Here is a 21,516-nt window from a genome sequence, read left to right as displayed (position 1 = left end):
CCACATTGACTCTGTACCGGTACCCCCTGTCATGACGTTGCCCTCTTTGGACACAGCGAGCACCATCTCTCTCTGTCTCCTACACCCAGGCTGCTGTGGTCAGAGAGGTCATAAATTCCTGGAGGAGATTATATCCTCATGGCCACAGTATAGAGAGAGTGAGTTTTCATAGAGAGAACAAAGGAATTTCTTCCAGGACTGGAGGTACGAACAATATTTATGTTCTGGAGAATGTATAAAAGATCGGTGAAGAATCGCAAGTACATCTCTTAAAAGAAGTAGGGGAAATCCAAACGCGGATCACGTTAAGATATCCAGCCAATCGCAATTGACTGGATATCGATGTCTCATTCGATTTAACTAACAAGTGAAATTGCCAGATTTACCTTTTCAAGTGGATCTTTTAAATAATATCCAAATTGATTGGGCTTCTACAATGAGACAAGATGATCTCTTTCCACATTAACTTAGATGAAGCAAAGCTCTCAGGTTAATTTAAAGTTTAATTCCCAGATAGCCTATACAGGTTTGATTTATCATAAATAGATTAATCAGTAAAATCTGCTTTTGCACAATCAATCAGTCCCACCTCCAGCGGGAATCCCACATTCCTCATTTCCTTGTTACTATATCTACTGTTTGTTATGCATTTCTGTGAATTGGTTAGTAATAAATGATTTTAAGACAATTGATGTATGGATGACTCATAGTGAAGGCTGAGTTCGTGCAGATAACCAACAATTTACGACGTTTGGAATGAGACTAACGTAAATAATAATTCATTAATTCGAAGACTAACTGATCAGATATTAAAATATCTGAAAGTAAATAAAATTTTCCTAATATAAACTTTGTAATCTGAATATTTTCCTTGGTGCCCTGACTTCCTAGTTAATTACAGTTACATGATTAATTAGTTTAATCGCGTAATAATAATTACAAAGAGTTATTTGATAAATAAGTCTTCAGTTTTAATGATGCCAAAGACACAACACAGTACAGCCAGTAGAGGACTGATCACCCCTCAGAGCCTGGTTCCTCTGGTCTACCCAGTACAGCCAGTAGAGGACTGGTCACCCCTCAGAGCCTGGTTCCTCTGGTCTACCCAGTACACCCAGTAGAGGACTGGTCACCCCTCAGAGCCTGGTTCCTCTGGTCTACCCAGTACAGCCAGTAGAGGACTGGTCACCCCTCAGAGCCTGGTTCCTCTGGTCTACCCAGTACAGCCAGTAGAGGACTGGTCACCCCTCAGAGCCTGGTTCCTCTCTACCCAGTACAGCCAGTAGAGGACAGCTCACCCCTCAGAGCCAGGTTCCTCTTTTTTACCCAGTACAGCCAGTAGAGGACTGGTCACCCCTCAGAGCCTGGTTCCTCTGGTCTACCCAGTACAGCCAGTAGAGGACTAATCACCCCTCAGAGCCTGGTTCCTCTGGTCTACCCAGTACAGTCAGGTCACCCCTCTGAGCCTGGTTCCTCTCTACCCAGTACAGCCAGTAGAGGACTGGTCACCCCTCAGAGCCTGGTTCCTCTCTACCCAGTACAGCCAGTAGAGGTTTAATATCTCTGACTGAGGGACTCTTAATGATGAGACATCAAGGACCAGTCAGAGATCAAGGTTAAACTCACCTTTAATATGTTTTATCAACATGTAGACAAAAGCTGCAAGAACATCATTTATAAATACTACTGACAACAGACCAATAAGGTCATCCCCTAAGAAACCGTCCTCCACAAACAAGTCTAACTAACAAGGTGTCTCAGGTATTTGGGTTAACCAATGAAGACCTCACCTGGGACATGAATCTCTGTCTCCTTCATGTGGTTGATCTCCTGCTGTTGAACTCTACAGGTGAACCTGTTGGTGTCAGTCTGGTTCACGGTGACATGTCGTCTCACAGTGTAGAGGCCCTCTGAGTCCCTGTGTCTCTCTGGAGGTCCATCAGCAGGGAGGATGGTTCCAGAACTGTCCAGCCACTCCATCTCAGGTTCAGGAAACCAGCCTCCAGACTCACACTTCAGGACCACCCCCCCGCCTTTGGTTCCAATAATAGAGGTCACTGGCTGAGATACAGCACCTACACAGATACAAGATAAAACAGATCACTGGCTGATACACATCACCAAAAAACGAACATGGTCCAAACATACTAAGACAGTCATGAAGAGGGCATGTTTCAAACCTATTCCCCCTTCATAATACACCTGTTGTATCAGCTGGAACAACACTTCATAATACACCTGTTGTATTAGCTGCTGCTAATCCAGCTGCTGAATTGCTGGACTCCCCCTGCTGTGCCTGCCCCCAGACGAGGGTGCAACACTCCCACCAACCCAAACACTGAGCTCCTCGAACTCTCTGAGGTGCGCCGGGCCATGTGTGTGGTGTGTGTTCCTCTGGATGTGGAGGATACACTGTGTTGTTTCAGGGAGGCCCTGGAGAAGGGCCATCACACTCTGCAGAACTTCCAACACAGCCGCACACTGCTACTACTGCTGCTGGCACACACACAGCCCTTGTTTGAGGTTCCATTCTGTAAGGAGAACAGTAGCAAGGCTCAGGGTCATGGCAGGGTGGACTTTAACGTGACGGTGTGCACTGCCCCGGCCATCGGCCCTCCAGACCTGACCACTGAGGACTACAGCACCCTGAGTTCTATCTACGGCTGCCCTCTGTCCCCCAACCAGATACACACCGTCATCAACTCCTATAGCAACTCCATACGTAAGAGACATTTCCCATATAACACTTAAAAAAAAATGTTTTACACATTTTCCTGATATCCAATTGGTAGTTTACGACCTTGTCTCAACTCCCCAACGGGCTCGAAGGTCCTCCGAAACATGACCCACCACTCCGCGCTGCTTCTTAACACACTGCTCGCTTAACCCATAAGTCAGCCGTACAAATGTGTCGGAGGAAACACTGTTCAATTGACGACCGAAGTCAGCTTGCAGGCGCCCGACCCGCCACGAGTTGCTAGAGCGCGATGAGCCAAGGAAGCCCCCCGGCCAAACCCTCCCCTAACCCGGATGTAGAGCATGGTGTTTGCAACGCCAGGGTTGTGGGTTCGATTCCCACGGGGGGCCAGCACACAAATTGTATGAAATGTATGCATTCACTACTGTAAGTCGCTCTGGATAAGAGCGTCTGCTAAATGACTAAAATGTAAATGTAAATGTAAATGTTGTATCAGCTGGAACAACACTTCATAATACACCTGTTGTATCAGCTGGAACAACACTTCATAATACACCTGTTGTATCAGCTGGAACAACACTTCATAATACACCTGTTGTATCAGCTGGAACAACACTTCATAATACACCTGTTGTATCAGCTGGAACAACACTTCATAATACACCTGTTGTATCAGCTGGAACAACACTTCATAATACACCTGTTGTATCAGCTGGAACAACACTTCATAATACACCTGTTGTATCAGCTGGAACAACACTTCATAATACACCTGTTGTATCAGCTGGAACAACACTTCATAATACACCTGCTACTCTCTGTTATTATCTATGCACAGTCACTTTAATAACTCTACCTACATGTACATACTACCTCAATTACCTCAACTAACTGGTGCCCCCACACATTGACTCGGTACCGGTACCCCCTGTATATAGTCTCCACATTGACTCTGTACCGGTACCCCCTGTATATAGCCTCCACATTGACTCTGTACCGGTACCCCCTGTATATAGTCTCCACATTCACTCGGTACCGGTACCCCCTGTATATAGCCTCCACATTGACTCTGTACCGGTACCCCCTGTATATAGTCTCCACATTGACTCGGTACCGGTACCCCCCTGTAGGCAATAAGGCCAAAATCACATATCCCAATAACAATACATATCACGATACAGCACATTTTATGTAAATTCAATGAATAAATCGTTTATATAAAACAAAACCTATTTCTTATTACATTTGGAATTATACTCGTTTGTGCAAAACAGAGGAAGGAATGATGAGGAAGGAAGACCAGCTGAATACATGATCTATAACAGAGGAAGGGATGATGAGGGGGGAAGACCAGCTGAATACATGATCTATAACAGAGGAAGGACTGATGAGGGAGGAAGACCAGCTGAATACATGATCTATAACAGAGGAAGGAATGAGGAGGGAATACCAGCTGAATACATGATCTATAACAGAGGAAGGAATGATGAGGGAGGCAGACCAGCTGAATACATGATCTATAACAGAGGAAGGGATGATGAGGGGGGAAGACCAGCTGAATACATGATCTATAACAGAGGAAGGACTGATGAGGGAGGAAGACCAGCTGAATACATGATCTATAACAGAGGAAGGACTGATGAGGTAGGCAGACCAGCTGAATACATGATCTGTAACAGAGGAAGGAATGAGGAGGGAATACCAGCTGAATACATGATCTATAACAGAGGAAGGAAGACCAGCTGAATACATGATCTATAACAGAGGAAGGAAGACCAGCTGAATACATGATCTATAACAGAGGGAGGAATGATGAGGGAGGAAGACATGTTGATATTTGAGCAGCCAATCATTTAGCCAGATTTACCAATACAACCTCTGATCACATGTCCAGTATTCATGACTCACCAACAAGGAGTTGAATGGTGGTTTCATTCACCTGGCTGGTCAGTGTTTTAATGAAGCACTTGTAGCTTCCAGCATCAGAGAGAGTAACTCTGGTCAGCTTTAAGGAGACGTTGCCGTTCTTCAGTTCTTCATGAAACATTGATGTCCTTCCCCTGTAGGATGGAGACTGGTCCTTATTGGAGTCTCGACCATCACGGTAAAGATGGACGACTTCTGCTTTCGGGTTCAATCTTGTCCACTCCACTACCATGTCCTCAGCATTGACACTGGGTTTCAGGGAACATGGTAGAATGATGTCATCACCAGCTAAGGCAACGACTGGGTCAGCCGGTCCAACAACCTGAACCTCAGACGACCCTGGAGAAAAACAGATGACACACAGTTAAAGAGCTAAGCTATTATATTTGATAATGTTATGCTAAGCTATTATATTTGATAATGTTATGCTAAGCTATTATATTTGATAATGTTATGCTAAGCTATTATATTTGATAATGCTATGCTAAGCTATTATATTTGATAATGCTATGCTAAGCTATTATATTTGATAATGCTATGCTAAGCTATTATATTTGATAACGCTATGCTAAGCTATTATATTTGATAACTTTATGCTAAGCTATTATATTTGATAATGTTATGCTAAGCTATTATATTTGATAATGTTATGCTAAGCTATTATATTTGATAATGTTATGCTAAGCTATTATATTTGATAATGTTATGCTAAGCTATTATATTTGATAATGTTATGCTAAGCTATTATATTTGATAATGTTATGCTAAGCTATTATATTTGATAATGCTATGCTAAGCTATTATATTTGATAATGTTATGCTAAGCTATTATATTTGATAATGCTATGCTAAGCTATTATATTTGATAATGTTATGCTAAGCTATTATATTTGATAATGTTGTACGAAGCTATTATATTTGTTAATGTTATGCTAAGCTATTATATTTGATAATGCTATGCTAAGCTATTATATTTGATAATGCTATGCTAAGCTATTATATTTGATAATGCTATGCTAAGCTATTATATTTGATAACGTTATGCTAAGCTATTATATTTGATAACTTTATGCTAAGCTATTATATTTGATAATGTTATGCTAAGCTATTATATTTGATAATGTTATGCTAAGCTATTATATTTGATAATGTTATGCTAAGCTATTATATTTGATAATGCTATGCTAAGCTATTATATTTGATAATGTTATGCTAAGCTATTATATTTGATAATGTTGTACGAAGCTATTATATTTGTTAATGTTATGCTAAGCTATTATATTTGATAATGTTATGCATTTGAGACCCGTCATTCAGAGCAGTTTGTTAACAATAAATAAAACGGTCTCTTTTATCTCCAAAATGCGTTTAAAATGTATGCAACGACTTGATTAGTGTGGTGTTAGTGTTAGTTAGCCAGCTACATAGTTGTCTGTGCTGTCTCTGTATCTAAGATAATTGTGTAGTTTGAGTTTGAGTATTATCGAGGTGTGCTAGCCAGCCGCGACGCGGCGCCAGACTTACTCAACCTATCTCCTGATTCTGCCTCCTCAACCCTCCTCTCCTCCCTCTCTGCATCCTTTGATTTCCTCTGTCCCCTATCCTCCAGGCCGGCTCGGTCCTCCCCTCCTGCTCCGTGGCTCGACGATTCACTGCGAGCTCACAGAACAGGGCTCCGGGCAGCCGAGCGGAAATGGAGGAAAATTCGCCTCCCTGCGGACCTGGCATCCTTTCACTCCCTCCTCTCTACATTTTCCTCTTCTGTCTCTGCTGCTAAAGCCACTTTCTACCACTCTAAACTCCAAGCATCTGCCTCTAACCCTAGGAAGCTCTTTGCTACCTTCTCCTCCCTCCTGAATCCTCCTCCCCCTCCCCCCTCCTCCCTCTCTGCGGATGACTTCGTCAACCATTTTGAAAAGAAGGTTGACGACATCCGATCCTCGTTGCTAAGTCAAACGACACTGCTGGTCCTGCTCACACTGCCCTACCCTGTGCTTTGACCTCTTTCTCCCCTCTCTCTCCAGATGAACTCTCGCGTCTTGTGACGGCCGGCCGCCCAACAACCTGCCCACTTGACCCTATCCCCTCCTCTCTTCTCCAGACCATTTCCGGAGACCTTCTCCCCTACCTCACCTCGCTCATCAACGCATCCTTGACCGCTGGCTACGTCCCTTCCGTCTTCAAGAGAGCGAGAGTTGCACCCCTTCTGAAAAAAACCTACACTCGATCCCTCCGATGTCAACAACTACAGGCCAGTATCCCTTCTTTCCTTTCTCTCCAAAACTCTTGAACGCGCCGTGCTTGGCCAGCTCTCTTGCTATCTCTCTCAGAATGACCTTCTTGATCCTAATCAGTCAGGTTTCAAGACTGGGCATTCAACTGAGACTGCTCTTCTCTGTGTCACGGAGGCTCTCCGCACTGCTAAAGCTAACTCTCTCTCCTCTGCTCTCATCCTTCTAGACCTATCTGCTGCCTTTGATACCGTGAACCATCAGATCCTCCTCTCCACCCTCTCCGAGCTGGGCATCTCCGGCACCGCGCACGCTTGGATTGCGTCCTACCTGACAGGTCGCTCCTACCAGGTGGCGTGGCTAGAATCTGTCTCCGCACCACGTGCTCTCACCACTGGTGTCCCCCAGGGCTCTGTTCTTGGCCCACTCCTATTCTCGCTATACACCAAGTCACTTGGCTCTGTCATATCCTCACATGGTCTCTCATATCATTGCTATGCAGACGACACACAATTAATCTTCTCCTTTCCCCCTTCTGACAACCAGGTGGCGAATCGCATCTCTGCATGTCTGGCAGACATATCAGTGTGGATGACGGATCACCACCTCAAGCTGAACCTCGGCAAGACGGAGCTGCTCTTCCTCCCGGGGAAGGACTGCCCGATCCATGATCTCGCCATCACGGTTGACAACTCCCTTGTGTCCTCCTCCCAGAGTGCTAAGAGCCTTGGCGTGACCCTGGACAACACCCTGTCGTTCTCCACCAACATCAAGGCGGTGACCCGATCCTGTAGGTTCATGCTCTACAACATTCGCAGAGTACGACCCTGCCTCACACAGGAAGCGGCGCAGGTCCTAATCCAGGCACTTGTCATCTCCCGTCTGGATTACTGCAACTCGCTGTTGGCTGGGCTCCCTGCCTGTGCCATTAAACCCCTACAACTCATCCAGAACGCCGCAGCCCGTCTGGTGTTCAACCTTCCAAAGTTCTCTCACGTCACCCCGCTCCTCCGCTCTCTCCACTGGCTTCCAGTCGAAGCTCGCATCCGCTACAAGACCATGGTGCTTGCCTACGGAGCTGTGAGGGGAACGGCACCTCCGTACCTTCAGGCTCTGATCAGGCCCTACACCCAAACAAGGGCACTCCGTTCATCCACCTCTGGCCTGCTCGCCTCCCTACCTCTGAGGAAGCACAGTTCCCGCTCAGCCCAGTCAAAACTGTTCGCTGCTCTGGCACCCCAATGGTGGAACAAGCTCCCTCACGACGCCAGGTCAGCGGAGTCAATCACCACCTTCCGGAGACACCTGAAACCCCACCTCTTCAAGGAATACCTGGGATAGGATAAAGTAATCCTTCTAACCCCCCCCTTAAAAGATTTAGATGCACTATTGTAAAGTGGTTGTTCCACTGGATATTATAGGTGAATGCACCAATTTGTAAGTCGCTCTGGATAAGAGCGTCTGCTAAATGACTAAAATGTAAATGTAAATGTAAAAAAATTACAAAGATTAGGGGTTGGTAATATTCTCTAGTTGCGCCGTGAAAAAGATAATTATATATATATATTTTTTATACATTTGCAAAAATAAATAAAAACCTGTTTTCGCTTTGTCATTATGGGGTATTGTGTACAGATTGATGAGAATATGTTTATTTTTTAAATACATTTTCAAATAAGGCTGTAACGTAACAAAATGTGGAACAAGTCAAGGGGTCTGAAAACACTGGATCATTAACTACAGAAATTAATGTAGCAACTGCAGATTGCCCCTTTAATGGACAGCAGGTTCTTTATCAATAGTCAACTGCATCCATTACCAAGGTGCTGTGGTACAACACTTCATAATACACCTGTTGTATCAGCTGGAACAACACTTCATAATACACCTGTTGTATCAGCTGGAACAACACTTCATAATACACCTGTTGTATCAGCTGGAACAACACTTCATATAACACCTGTTGTATCAGCTGGAACAACACTTCATATAACACCTGTTGTATCAGCTGGAACAACACTTCATAATACACCTGTTGTATCAGCTGGAACAACACTTCATAATACACCTGTTGTATCAGCTGGAACAACACTTCATAATACACCTGTTGTATCAGCTGGAACAACACTTCATATAACACCTGTTGTATCAGCTGGAACAACACTTCATATAACACCTGTTGTATCAGCTGGAACAACACTTCATATAACACCTGTTGTATCAGCTGGAACAACACTTCATAATACACCTGTTGTATCAGCTGGAACAACACTTCATAATACACCTGTTGTATCAGCTGGAACAACACTTCATATAACACCTGTTGTATCAGCTGGAACAACACTTCATAATACACCTGTTGTATCAGCTGGAACAACACTTCATAATACACCTGTTGTATCAGCTGGAACAACACTTCATATAACACCTGTTGTATCAGCTGGAACAACACTTCATAATACACCTGTTGTATCAGCTGGAACAACACTTCATAATACACCTGTTGTATCAGCTGGTACAACACTTCATAATACACCTGTTGTATCAGCTGGAACAACACTTCATATAACACCTGTTGTATCAGCTGGAACAACACTTCATAATACACCTGTTGTATCAGCTGGAACAACACTTCATATAACACCTGTTTTATCAGCTGGAACAACACTTCATATAACACCTGTTGTATCAGCTGGAACAACACTTCATATAACACCTGTTGTATCAGCTGGAACAACACTTCATATAACACCTGTTGTATCAGCTGGAACAACACTTCATATAACACCTGTTGTATCAGCTGGAACAACACTTCATAATACACCTGTTGTATCAGCTGGAACAACACTTCATATAACACCTGTTGTATCAGCTGGAACAACACTTCATAATACACCTGTTGTATCAGCTGGAACAACACTTCATAATACACCTGTTGTATCAGCTGGAACAACACTTCATAATACACCTGTTGTATCAGCTGGAACAACACTTCATAATACACCTGTTGTATCAGCTGGAACAACACTTCATAATACACCTGTTGTATCAGCTGGAACAACACTTCATAATACACCTGTTGTATCAGCTGGAACAACACTTCATATAACACCTGTTGTATCAGCTGGAACAACACTTCATATAACACCTGTTGTATCAGCTGGAACAACACTTCATATAACACCTGTTGTATCAGCTGGAACAACACTTCATAATACACCTGCTACTCTCTGTTATTATCTATGCACAGTCACTTTACTAACTCTACCTACATGTACATACTACCTCAATTACCTCGACTATCTGGTGCCCCGCACATTGACTCTGTACCGGTACCCCCTGTATATAGCTTCCACATTGATTCTGTACCGGTACCCCCTGTATATAGCCTCCACATAGACTCTGTACCTGTACCCCCTGTATATAGCCTCCACATTGACTCTGTACCCCCTGTATATAGCCTCCACATTGATTCTGTACCCCCTGTATATAGCCTCCACATTGATTCTGTACCCACTGTATATAGCCTCCACGTTGACACTGTACCGGTACCCCCTGTATATAGCCTCCACATTGACTCTGTACCGGTACCCCCTGTATATAGCCTATTCGTGAGATGATGGGATGCTATGTAATAATGATGTTAATGTGAGAGAATTGTATTTCTGTTTAAAGTTTCACTAAGTCATTGGCACGCCCCCAGGGGCACAGACAGGACCTGGCGTCATGAGAAAGCCCTTTTTGATGTTCCGAATGAAACCCCCACCTGGGTTTTCCCACTTCAGCCTACCTCGATAACGCGAGGGCCAAGGATTGAGACCAGACCAGCCTACCTCGATAACGAGAGGGCCAAGGTTTGAGACCAGACCAGCCTACCTCGATAACGAGAGGGCCAAGGTTTGAGATTAGACCGAGCTTACCTCGATAACGAGAGGGCCAAGGTTTGAGACCAGACCAACTTACCTCAATTACGAGACGGCTAAAGGTTGCAGACCAGCCTACCTCGATAACGAGAGGGCCAAGGTTGCAGACCAGACCAGCTTACCTCGATAACGAGAGGGCCAAGGTTGGAGACCAGACCAGTTTACCTCGATAACGAGAGGGCCAAGGTTTGAGACCAGACCGAGCTTACCTCAATTACGAGATGGCTAAAGGTTGCATACCAGCTTACCAAGAGAGGGCAAAGGTTTGAGTAGAGACCATGAACCTGAGTATAAGCTAAGGTTTGAGTAGATGGCTGAATCTTTTAACCATATCACGTGGTTAAACTCTTAGATTATCGATACCGACAGAATAAGAACAAGTCTTTGATATTAAATACTAGTCTGCAGCTATGAATTCGGTATCATTGAAAGCAAAGTTTTAATGATGCCAAAGACACGACACATTACAGCCAGTAGAGGACTGGTCACGCCTCAGAGCCTGGTTCCTCTGGTCTACCCAGTACAGCCAGTAGAGGACTGGTCACCCCTCAGAGCCGGTTCCTCTCTACCCAGTACAGCCAGTAGAGGACTGGCCACCCCTCAGAGCCTGGTTCCTCTCTACCCAGTACAGCCAGTAGAGGACTGGTCACCCCTCAGAGCCTGGTTCCTCTCTACCCAGTACAGCCAGTAGAGGACTGGCCAGCCCTCAGAGCCTGGTTACTCTGGTCTACCCAGTACAGCCAGTAGAGGACTGGTCACCCCTCAGAGCCTGGTTCCTCTGGTCTACCCAGTACAGCCAGGAGAGGACTGGTCACCCCTCAGAGCCTGGTTCCACTCTACCCAGTACAGCCAGTAGAGGACTTGTCACCCCTCAGAGCCTGGTTCCTCTCTACCCAGTACAGCCAGTAGAGGACTGGCCAGCCCTCAGAGCCTGGTTTCTCTGGTCTACCCAGTACAGCCAGTAGAGGACTGGTCACCCCTCAGAGCCTGGTTCCTCTCTACCCAGTACAGCCAGTAGAGGACTGGCCACCCCTCAGAGCCTGGTTCCTCTGGTCTACCCATGAAATAATAATTTGCTGCTTTGTGTGATGTATTGGTGTCTCTACCTTCTTGAACTTTGTGCTGTTGCATGTGACCAATAATGTTTGTACCAAGTTTTGTGCTGCTACCATGTTGTGTTGCTGCCATGCTGTGTTGTCATGTGTTGCTGCCATGCTGTGTTGTCATGTATTGCAACCATGCCGTGTTGTCATGTGTTGCTACCATGCTGTGTTGTCATGTGTTGCTACCATGCTGTGTTGTCATGTGTTGCTACCATGCTGTGTTGTCATGTGTTGCTACCATGCTGTGTTGTCATGTGCTTCTACCATGCTGTGTTGTCATGTGCTTCTACCATGCTGTGTTGTCCTGTGTTGCTACCATGCTGTGTTGCTACCATGCTGTGTTGCTACCATGCTGCGTTGCTACCATGCTGTGTTGTCATGTGTTGCTACCATGCTGTGTTGTTGTCTTAGGTATCTCTGTATGTAGTGTTGTGTTGTCTCTCTTGTCGTGATGTGTGTTTTGTCCTATATTTGTATTGTATTTTAATCCCAGCCCCCGTCCCAGCAGGAGTCCTTTAGCCTTTTGGGAGGACGTCTATGTCAATAACAATTTATTCTGAACTGACTTTCCTAGTTAAAAAAGGTTAAATATATGAATATAAAATATAAAGTATATATTTAGGGGGAGGGAATATAAATTCACCTTGCAACCAAAACAGACGGACAGGAACAAAGACAGACAGGTAGGAACATCAGACACAAACACACTACTTACCAATGTCGTCATCATATATATCTGTGGATGATAAGAAAAAAAAGTCAGTTAGAAGACATGTTGACACATAAAAACATCATGTTATTATCAAACCCTGCTGGTACCTCCTCAGCGCCTGGTTCCTCTGGTCTACCCAGTACAGCCAGTAGAGGACTGGTCACCCCTCAGAGCCTGGTTCCTCTCTACCCAGTACAGCCAGTAGAGGACTGGTCAACCCTCAGAGCATGGTTCCTCTGGTTTACCAAGTACAGCCAGTAGAGGACTGGTCACCCCTCAGAGCCATGTTCCTCTCCACCCAGTGCAGCCAGTAGAGGACTGGTCACACCTCAGAGCCTGGTTACTCTCTACCCAGTACAGCCAGTAGAGGACTGGTCACCCCTCAGAGCCTGGTTCCTCTGGTTTACCCAGTACAGTCAGTAGAGGACTGGTCACCCCTCAGAGCCTGGTTCCTCTGGTCTACCCAGTACAGCCAGTAGAGGACTGGTCACCCCTCAGAGCCTGGTTCCTCTCTACCCAGCACAGCCAGTAGAGGACTGGTCACCCCTCAGAGCCATGTTCCTCTCCACCCAGTGCAGCCAGTAGAGGACTGGTCACCCCTCAGAGCCTGGTTACTCTCTACCCAGTACAGCCAGTAGAGGACTGGTCACCCCTCAGAGCCTGGTTCCTCTGGTCTACCCAGTACAGCCAGTAGAGGACTGGTCACCCCTCAGAGCCAGGTTCCTCTCTACCCAGTACAGCCAGTAGAGGACTGGTCACCCCTCAGAGCCTGGATCCTCTGGTCTACCCAGTACAGCCAGTAGAGGACTGGTCACCCCTCAGAGCCTGGTTCCTTTCTACCCAGTACAGCCAGTAGAGGACTGGTCACCCCTCAGAGCCTGGATACTCTGGTCTACCCAGTACAGCCAGTAGAGGACTGGTCACCCTTCAGAGACTGGTTCCTCTCTACCCAGTACAGCCAGTAGAGGACTGGTCACCCCTCAGAGCCTGGTTCCTCTGGTCTACCCAGTACAGCCAGTAGAGGACTGGTCACCCCTCAGAACCTGGTTCCTCTGGTCTACCCAGTACAGCCAGTAGAGGACTGGCCACCCCTCAGAGCCTGGTTCCTCTGTTCTACCCAGTACAGTCAGTATAGGACTGGTCACCCCTCAGAGCCTGGTTCCTCTACTCTACCCAGTACAGCCAGTAGAGGACTGGTCACCCCTCAGAGCCTGGTTCCTCTCTACCCAGTACAGCCAGTAGAGGACTTGTCACCCCTCAGAGCCTGGTTCCTCTGGTCTACCCAGTACAGCCAGTAGAGGACTGGTCACCCCTCAGAGCCTGGTTCCTCTGGTCTACCCAGTACAGCCAGTAGAGGACTGGTCACCCCTCAGAGCCTGGTTCCTCTGGTTTACCAAGTACAGCCAGTAGAGGACTGGTCACCCCTCAGAGCCTGGTTCCTCTCTACCCAGCACAGCCAGTAGAGGACTGGTCACCCCTCAGAGCCATGTTCCTCTCCACCCAGTGCAGCCAGTAGAGGACTGGTCACCCCTCAGAGCCTGGTTACTCTCTACCCAGTACAGCCAGTAGAGGACTGGTCACCCCTCAGAGCCTGGTTCCTCTGGTCTACCCAGTACAGCCAGTAGAGGACTGGTCACCCCTCAGAGCCTGGTTCCTCTCTACCCAGTACAGCCAGTAGAGGACTGGTCACCCTCAGAGCCTGGATCCTCTGGTCTACCCAGTACAGCCAGTAGAGGACTGGTCACCCCTCAGAGCCTGGTTCCTCTCTACCCAGTACAGCCAGTAGAGGACTGGTCACCCCTCAGAGCCTGGTTCCTTTCTACACAGTGCAGCCAGTAGAGGACTGGTCACCCTTCAGAGACTGGTTCCTCTCTACCCAGTACAGCCAGTAGAGGACTGGTCACCCCTCAGAGCCTGGTTCCTCTGGTCTACCCAGTACAGCCAGTAGAGGACTGGTCACCCCTCAGAGCCTGGTTCCTCTGGTCTACCCAGTACAGCCAGTAGAGGACTGGCCAACCCTCAGAGCCTGGTTCCTCTGTTCTACCCAGTACAGTCAGTATAGGACTGGTCACCCCTCAGAGCCTGGTTCCTCTACTCTACCCAGTACAGCCAGTAGAGGACTGGTCACCCCTCAGAGCCTGGTTCCTCTCTACCCAATACAGCCAGTAGAGGACTTGTCACCCCTCAGAGCCTGGTTCCTCTCTACCCAGTACAGCCAGTAGATGACTGGTCACCCCTCAGAGCCTGGTTCCTCTCTACCCAGTACAGCCAGTAGAGGACTGGTCACACCTCAGAGCCTGGTTCCTCTCTACCCAGTGCAGCCAGTAGAGGAATGCTCACCAATCAGAGCCTGGTTCCTTTCTACGCAGTACAGCCAGTAGAGGACTGGTCACCCCTCAGAGCCTGTTTCCTCTGGTCTACCCAGTACAGCCAGTAGAGGACTGGTCAACCCTCGGAGCCTGGTTCCTCTCTACCCAGTACAGCCAGTAGAGGACTGGTCACCCCTCGGAGCCTGGTTCCTCTCTACCCAGTACAGCCAGTAGAGGACTGGTCACCCCTCAGAGCCTGGATCCTCTGGTCTACCCAGTACAGCTAGTAGAGGACTGGTCACCCCTCAGAGCCTGGTTACTCTCTACCCAGTACAGCCAGTAGAGGACTGGTCACCCCTCAGAGCCTGGTTCCTCTCTACCCAGTACAGCCAGTAGAGGACTGGTCACCCCTCGGAGCCTGGTTCCTCTCTACCCATTACAGCCAGTAGAGGACTGGTCACCCCTCAGAGCCTGGTTCCTCTGGTCTACCCAGTACAGCCAGTAGAGGACTGGTCACCCCTCAGAGCCTGGTTCCTCAGGTTTACCAAGTACAGCCAGTAGAGGACTGGTCACCCCTCAGAGCCATGGTCCTCTCCACCCAGTGCAGCCAGTAGAGGACTGGTCACCCCTCAGAGCCTGCTTACTCTCTACCCAGTACAGCCAGTAGAGGACTGGTCACCCCTCAGAGCCTGGTTCCTCTGGTTTACCCAGTACAGCCAGTAGAGGACTGGTCACCCCTCAGAGCCTGGTTCCTCTGGTCTACCCAGTACAGCAAGTAGAGGACTGGTCACCCCTCAGAGCCTGGTTCCTCTGGTTTACCCATTACAGTCAGTAGAGGACTGGTCACCCCTCACAGCCTGGTTCCTCTCTACCCAGTACAGCCAGTAGAGGACTTATCACCCCTCAGAGCCGAGTTACACTCTACCCAGTACAGCTAGTAGAGGACTGGTAAAACCTCAGATCCTGGTTCCTCTGGTCTACCCAGTACTGCCAGTAGAGGACTGGTCAACCCTCGGAGCCTGGTTCCTCTCTACCCAGTACAGCCAGTAGAGGACTGGCCACCCCTCAGAGCCTGGTTCCTCTCTACCCAGTACAGCCAGTAGAGGACTGGTCACCCCTCAGAGCCTGGTTCCTCTCTACCCAGTACAGCCAGTAGAGGACTGGTCACCCTTCAGAGCCTGGTTCCTCTGGTTTACCCAGTACAGTCAGTAGAGGACTGGTCACCCCTCAGAGCCTGGTTCCTATCTACCCAGTACAGCCAGTAGAGGACTGGTCACCCCTCAGAGCCTGGTTCCTCTCTACCCAGTACAGCCAGTAGAGGACTGGTCACCCCTCAGAGCCTGGTTCCTTTCTACCCAGTGCAGCCAGTTGAGGACTGGTCACCCTTCAGAGACTGGTTCCTCTCTACCCAGTACAGCCAGTAGAGGACTGGTCACCCCTCAGAGCCTGGTTCCTCTGGTCTACCCAGTACAGCCAGTAGAGGACTGGTCACCCCTCAGAGCCTGGTTCCTCTGGTCTACCCAGTACAGCCAGCAGAGGACTTATCACCCATCAGAGCCTGGTTCCTCTGGTCTACCCAGTACAGCCAGTAGAGGACTGGTCACCAATCAGAGCCTGGTTCCTCTGTTCTACCCAGTACAGTCAGTATAGGACTGGTCACCCCTCAGAGCCTGGTTCCTCTACTCTACCCAGTACAGCCAGTAGAGGACTGGTCACCAATCAGAGCCTGGTTCCTCTGTTCTACCCAGTACAGTCAGTATAGGACTGGTCACCCATCAGAGCCTGGTTCCTCTCTACCCAGTACAGCCAGTAGAAGACTGGTCACCCCTCAGAGCCTGGTTCCTCTGGTCTACCCAGTACAGCCAGTAGAGGACTGGTCAACCCTCGGAGCCTGGTTCCTCTCTACCCAGTACAGCCAGTGGAGGACTGGTCACCCCTCAGAGCCTGGTTCCTCTCTACCCAGTACAGCCAGTAGAGGACTTATCACCCCTCAGAGCCGAGTTACACTCTACCCAGTACAGCCAGTAGAGTACTGGTAAAACCTCAGATCCTGGTTCCTCTGGTCTACCCAGTACTGCCAGTAGAGGACTGGTCACCAATCAGAGCCTGGTTCCTTTCTACGCAGTACAGCCAGTAGAAGACTGGTCACCCTTCAGAGCCTGGTTCCTCTGGTTTACCCAGTACAGTCAGTAGAGGACTGGTCACCCCTCAGAGCCTGGTTCCTCTGGTCTACCCAGTACAGCCAGTAGAGGACTGGTCACCCTTCAGAGCCTGGTTCCTCTGGTTTACCCAGTACAGTCAGTAGAGGACTGGTCACCCCTCAGAGCCTGGTTCCTATCTACCCAGTACAGCCAGTAGTAGACTGGTCACCCCTCAGAGCCTGGTTCCTCTCTACCCAGTACAGCCAGTAGAGGACTTGTCACCCCTCAGAGCCTGGTTCCTCTCTACCCAGTGCAGCCAGTAGAGGACTGGTCACCCTTCAGAGACTGGTTCCTCTCTACCCAGTACAGCCAGTAGAGGACTGGTCAACCCTCGGAGCCTGGTTCCTCTCTACCCAGTACAGCCAGTAGAGGACTGGTCACACCTCGGAGCCTGGTTCCTCTCTACCCAGTACAGCCAGTAGAGGACTGGTCACCCCTCAGAGCCTGGATCCTCTGGTCTACCCAGTACAGCTAGTAGAGGACTGGTCACCCCTCAGAGCCTGGTTACTCTCTACCCAGTACAGCCAGTAGAGGACTGGTCACCCCTCAGAGCCTGGTTCCTCTCTACCCAGTACAGCCAGTAGAGGACTGGTCACCCTTCAGAGCCTGGTTCCTCTGGTTTACCCAGTACAGTCAGTAGAGGACTGGTCACCCCTCAGAGCCTGGTTCCTATCTACCCAGTACAGCCAGTAGAGGACTGGTCACCCCTCAGAGCCTGGTTCCTCTCTACCCAGTACAGCCAGTAGAGGACTGGTCACCCCTCAGAGCCTGGTTCCTTTCTACCCAGTGCAGCCAGTTGAGGACTGGTCACCCTTCAGAGACTGGTTCCTCTCTACCCAGTACAGCCAGTAGAGGACTGGTCACCAATCAGAGCCTGGTTCCTCTGTTCTACCCAGTAGAGCCAGTATAGGACTGGTCACCCCTCAGAGCCTGGTTCCTCTACTCTACCCAGTACAGCCAGTAGAGGACTGGTCACCAATCAGAGCCTGGTTCCTCTGTTCTACCCAGTACAGTCAGTATAGGACTGGTCACCCATCAGAGCCTGGTTCCTCTCTACCCAGTACAGCCAGTAGAAGACTGGTCACCCCTCAGAGCCTGGTTCCTCTGGTCTACCCAGTACAGCCAGTAGAGGACTGGTCAACCCTCGGAGCCTGGTTCCTCTCTACCCAGTACAGCCAGTGGAGGACTGGTCACCCCTCAGAGCCTGGTTCCTCTCTACCCAGTACAGCCAGTAGAGGACTTATCACCCCTCAGAGCCGAGTTACACTCTACCCAGTACAGCCAGTAGAGTACTGGTAAAACCTCAGATCCTGGTTCCTCTGGTCTACCCAGTACTGCCAGTAGAGGACTGGTCACCAATCAGAGCCTGGTTCCTTTCTACGCAGTACAGCCAGTAGAAGACTGGTCACCCTTCAGAGCCTGGTTCCTCTGGTTTACCCAGTACAGTCAGTAGAGGACTGGTCACCCCTCAGAGCCTGGTTCCTCTGGTCTACCCAGTACAGCCAGTAGAGGACTGGTCACCCTTCAGAGCCTGGTTCCTCTGGTTTACCCAGTACAGTCAGTAGAGGACTGGTCACCCCTCAGAGCCTGGTTCCTATCTACCCAGTACAGCCAGTAGTAGACTGGTCACCCCTCAGAGCCTGGTTCCTCTCTACCCAGTACAGCCAGTAGAGGACTTGTCACCCCTCAGAGCCTGGTTCCTCTCTACCCAGTGCAGCCAGTAGAGTACTGGTCACCCTTCAGAGACTGGTTCCTCTCTACCCAGTACAGCCAGTAGAGGACTGGTCAACCCTCGGAGCCTGGTTCCTCTCTACCCAGTACAGCCAGTAGAGGACTGGTCACACCTCGGAGCCTGGTTCCTCTCTACCCAGTACAGCCAGTAGAGGACTGGTCACCCCTCAGAGCCTGGATCCTCTGGTCTACCCAGTACAGCTAGTAGAGGACTGGTCACCCCTCAGAGCCTGGTTACTCTCTACCCAGTACAGCCAGTAGAGGACTGGTCACCCCGCAGAGCCTGGTTCCAGTCTACCCAGTACAGCCAGTAGAGGACTGGTCACCCCTCAGAGTCTGGTTCCTCTGGTCTACCCAGTACAGCCAGTAGAGGATTGGTCACCCCTCAGAGCCTGGTTCCTCTCTACCCAGTACAGCCAGTAGTGGACTGGTCACCCCTCGGAGCCTGGTTCCTCTCTACCCAGTACAGCCAGTAGAGGACTGGTCACCCCTCAGAGCCTGGTTCCTCTCTACCCAGTACAGCCAGTAGAGGACTGGTCACCCCTCGGAGCCTGGTTCCTCTCTACCCAGTACAGCCAGTAGAGGACTGGTCACCCCTCAGAGCCTGGTTCCTCTGGTTTACCCAGTACAGCCAGTAGAGGACTGGTCACCCCTCAGAGCCTGGTTCCTCTGGTCTACCCAGTACAGCAAGTAGAGGACTGGTCACCCCTCAGAGCCTGGTTCCTCTGGTCTACCCAGTACAGCCAGTAGAGGACTGGTCACCCCTCAGAGCCTGGTTCCTCTGGTTTACCAAGTACAGCCAGTAGAGGACTGGTCACCCCTCAGAGCCTGGTTCCTCTCTACCCAGTACAGCCAGTAGAGGACTGGTCACCCCTCAGAGCCTGGTTACTCTCTACCCAGTACAGCCAGTACAGGACTGGTCACCCCTCAGAGCCTGGTTCCTCTGGTCTACCCAGTACAGCCAGTAGAGGACTGGTAAAACCTCAGATCCTGGTTCCTCTGGTCTAACCAGTACTGCCAGTAGAGGACTGGTCACCCCTCAGAGCCTGGTTCCTCTGGTCTACCCAGTACAGCCAGTAGAGGACTGGTCACCCTTCAGAGCCTGGTTCCTCTGGTTTACCCAGTACAGTCAGTAGAGGACTGGTCACCCCTCAGAGCCTGGTTCCTCTCTACCCAGTACAGCCAGTAGAGGACTGGTCACCCCTCAGAGCCATGTTCCTCTCCACCCAGTGCAGCCAGTAGAGGACTGGTCACCCCTCAGAGCCTGGTTACTCTCTACCCAGTACAGCCAGTAGAGGACTGGTCACCCCTCAGAGCCTGGTTCCTCTGATTTACCCAGTACAGCCAGTAGAGGACTGGTCACCCCTCAGAGCCTGGTTCCTCTGGTCTACCCAGTACAGCAAGTAGAGGACTGGTCACCCCTCAGAGCCTGGTTCCTCTGGTTTACCCAGTACAGTCAGTAGAGGACTGGTCACCCCTCAGAGCCTGTTTCCTCTGGTCTACCCAGTACAGCCAGTAGAGGACTGGTCACCCCTCAGAGCCTGGTTCCTCTCTACCCAGTACAGCCAGTAGAGGACTGGTCACCCCTCAGAGCCATGTTCCTCTCCACCCAGTGCAGCCAGTAGAGGACTGGTCACCCCTCAGAGCCTGGTTCCTCTCTACCCAGTACAGCCAGTAGAGGACTGGTCACCCCTCAGAGCCTGGTTCCTCTGGTCTACCCAGTACAGCCAGTAGAGGACTGGTAAAACCTCAGATCCTGGTTCCTCTGGTCTACCCAGTACTGCCAGTAGAGGACTGGTCACCCCTCAGAGCCTGGTTCCTCTGGTCTACCCAGTACAGCCAGTAGAGGACTGGTCACCCTTCAGAGCCTGGTTCCTCTGGTTTACCCAGTACAGTCAGTAGAGGACTGGTCACCCCTCAGAGCCTGGTTCCTATCTACCCAGTACAGCCAGTAGAGGACTGGTCACCCCTCAGAGCCTGGTTCCTCTCTACCCAGTACAGCCAGTAGAGGACTGGTCACCCCTCAGAGCTTGTTTCCTTTCTACCCAGTGCAGCCAGTAGAGGACTGGTCACCCTTCAGAGACTGGTTCCTCTCTACCCAGTACAGCCATTAGTGGACTGGTCACCCCCCCCAGAGCCTGGTTCCTCTGGTCTACCCAGTACAGCCAGTAGAGGACTGGTCACCCCTCAGAGCCTGGTTCCTCTGGTCTACCCAGTACAGCCAGTAGAGGACTGGCCACCCCTCAGAGCCTGGTTCCTCTGTTCTACCCAGTACAGTCAGTATAGGACTGGTCACCCTCAGATCCTGGTTCCTCTACTCTACCCAGTACAGCCAGTAGAGGACTGGTCACCAATCAGAGCCTGGTTCCTTTCTACGCAGTACAGCCAGTAGAATACTGGTCACCCCTCAGAGCCTGGTTCCTCTGGTCTACCCAGTACAGCCAGTAGAGGACTGGTCAACCCTCGGAGCCTGGTTCCTCTCTACCCAGTACAGCCAGTAGAGGACTGGTCACCCCTCAGAGCCTGGTTCCTCTCTACCCAGTACAGCCAGTAGAGGACTTATCACCCCTCAGAGCCGAGTTACACTCTACCCAGTACAGCCAGTAGAGGACTGGTAAAACCTCAGATCCTGGTTCCTCTTGTCTACCCAGTACTGCCAGTAGAGGACTGGTCACCCCTCAG

The 21,516-nt window shown here is 49.6% G+C and overlaps 2 protein-coding genes across 8 annotated transcripts in view; one reads left to right on the top strand and one right to left on the bottom strand.

The window, feature by feature from the left end:
* LOC106597706 (uncharacterized) overlaps positions 1 to 21,516 on the top strand; it is a 159,546-nt gene that overhangs the window by 53,513 nt on the left and 84,517 nt on the right. The gene's annotated exons all lie outside the window — the stretch shown is intronic.
* Positions 1 to 21,516, bottom strand: part of LOC106583397 (butyrophilin-like protein 2) — a 99,488-nt gene that overhangs the window by 9,656 nt on the left and 68,316 nt on the right. Inside the window, exons 8-10 of one of the 2 annotated variants that reach the window (XM_045711789.1) lie at positions 12,597 to 12,617; positions 4,607 to 4,963; positions 1,791 to 2,075 (exon numbers count right to left, since the gene is read on the bottom strand). In XM_045711789.1, coding sequence (XP_045567745.1) covers positions 1,791 to 2,075; positions 4,607 to 4,963; positions 12,597 to 12,617 — 663 coding nt within the window. Of the gene's footprint in view, positions 1 to 1,770; positions 2,076 to 4,606; positions 4,964 to 12,596; positions 12,618 to 21,516 lie in introns of those variants that run through there. The other variant, XM_045711790.1, reaches the window with a different exon arrangement.

The sequence above is a fragment of the Salmo salar genome, unplaced genomic scaffold, assembly GCF_905237065.1.
Source record: "Salmo salar unplaced genomic scaffold, Ssal_v3.1, whole genome shotgun sequence".
Classification (NCBI taxonomy): domain Eukaryota; kingdom Metazoa; phylum Chordata; class Actinopteri; order Salmoniformes; family Salmonidae; genus Salmo; species Salmo salar.
The sequence above is the reverse complement of the archived record's forward strand: the minus strand, read 5'-3'. Positions and strand labels throughout refer to the sequence as shown.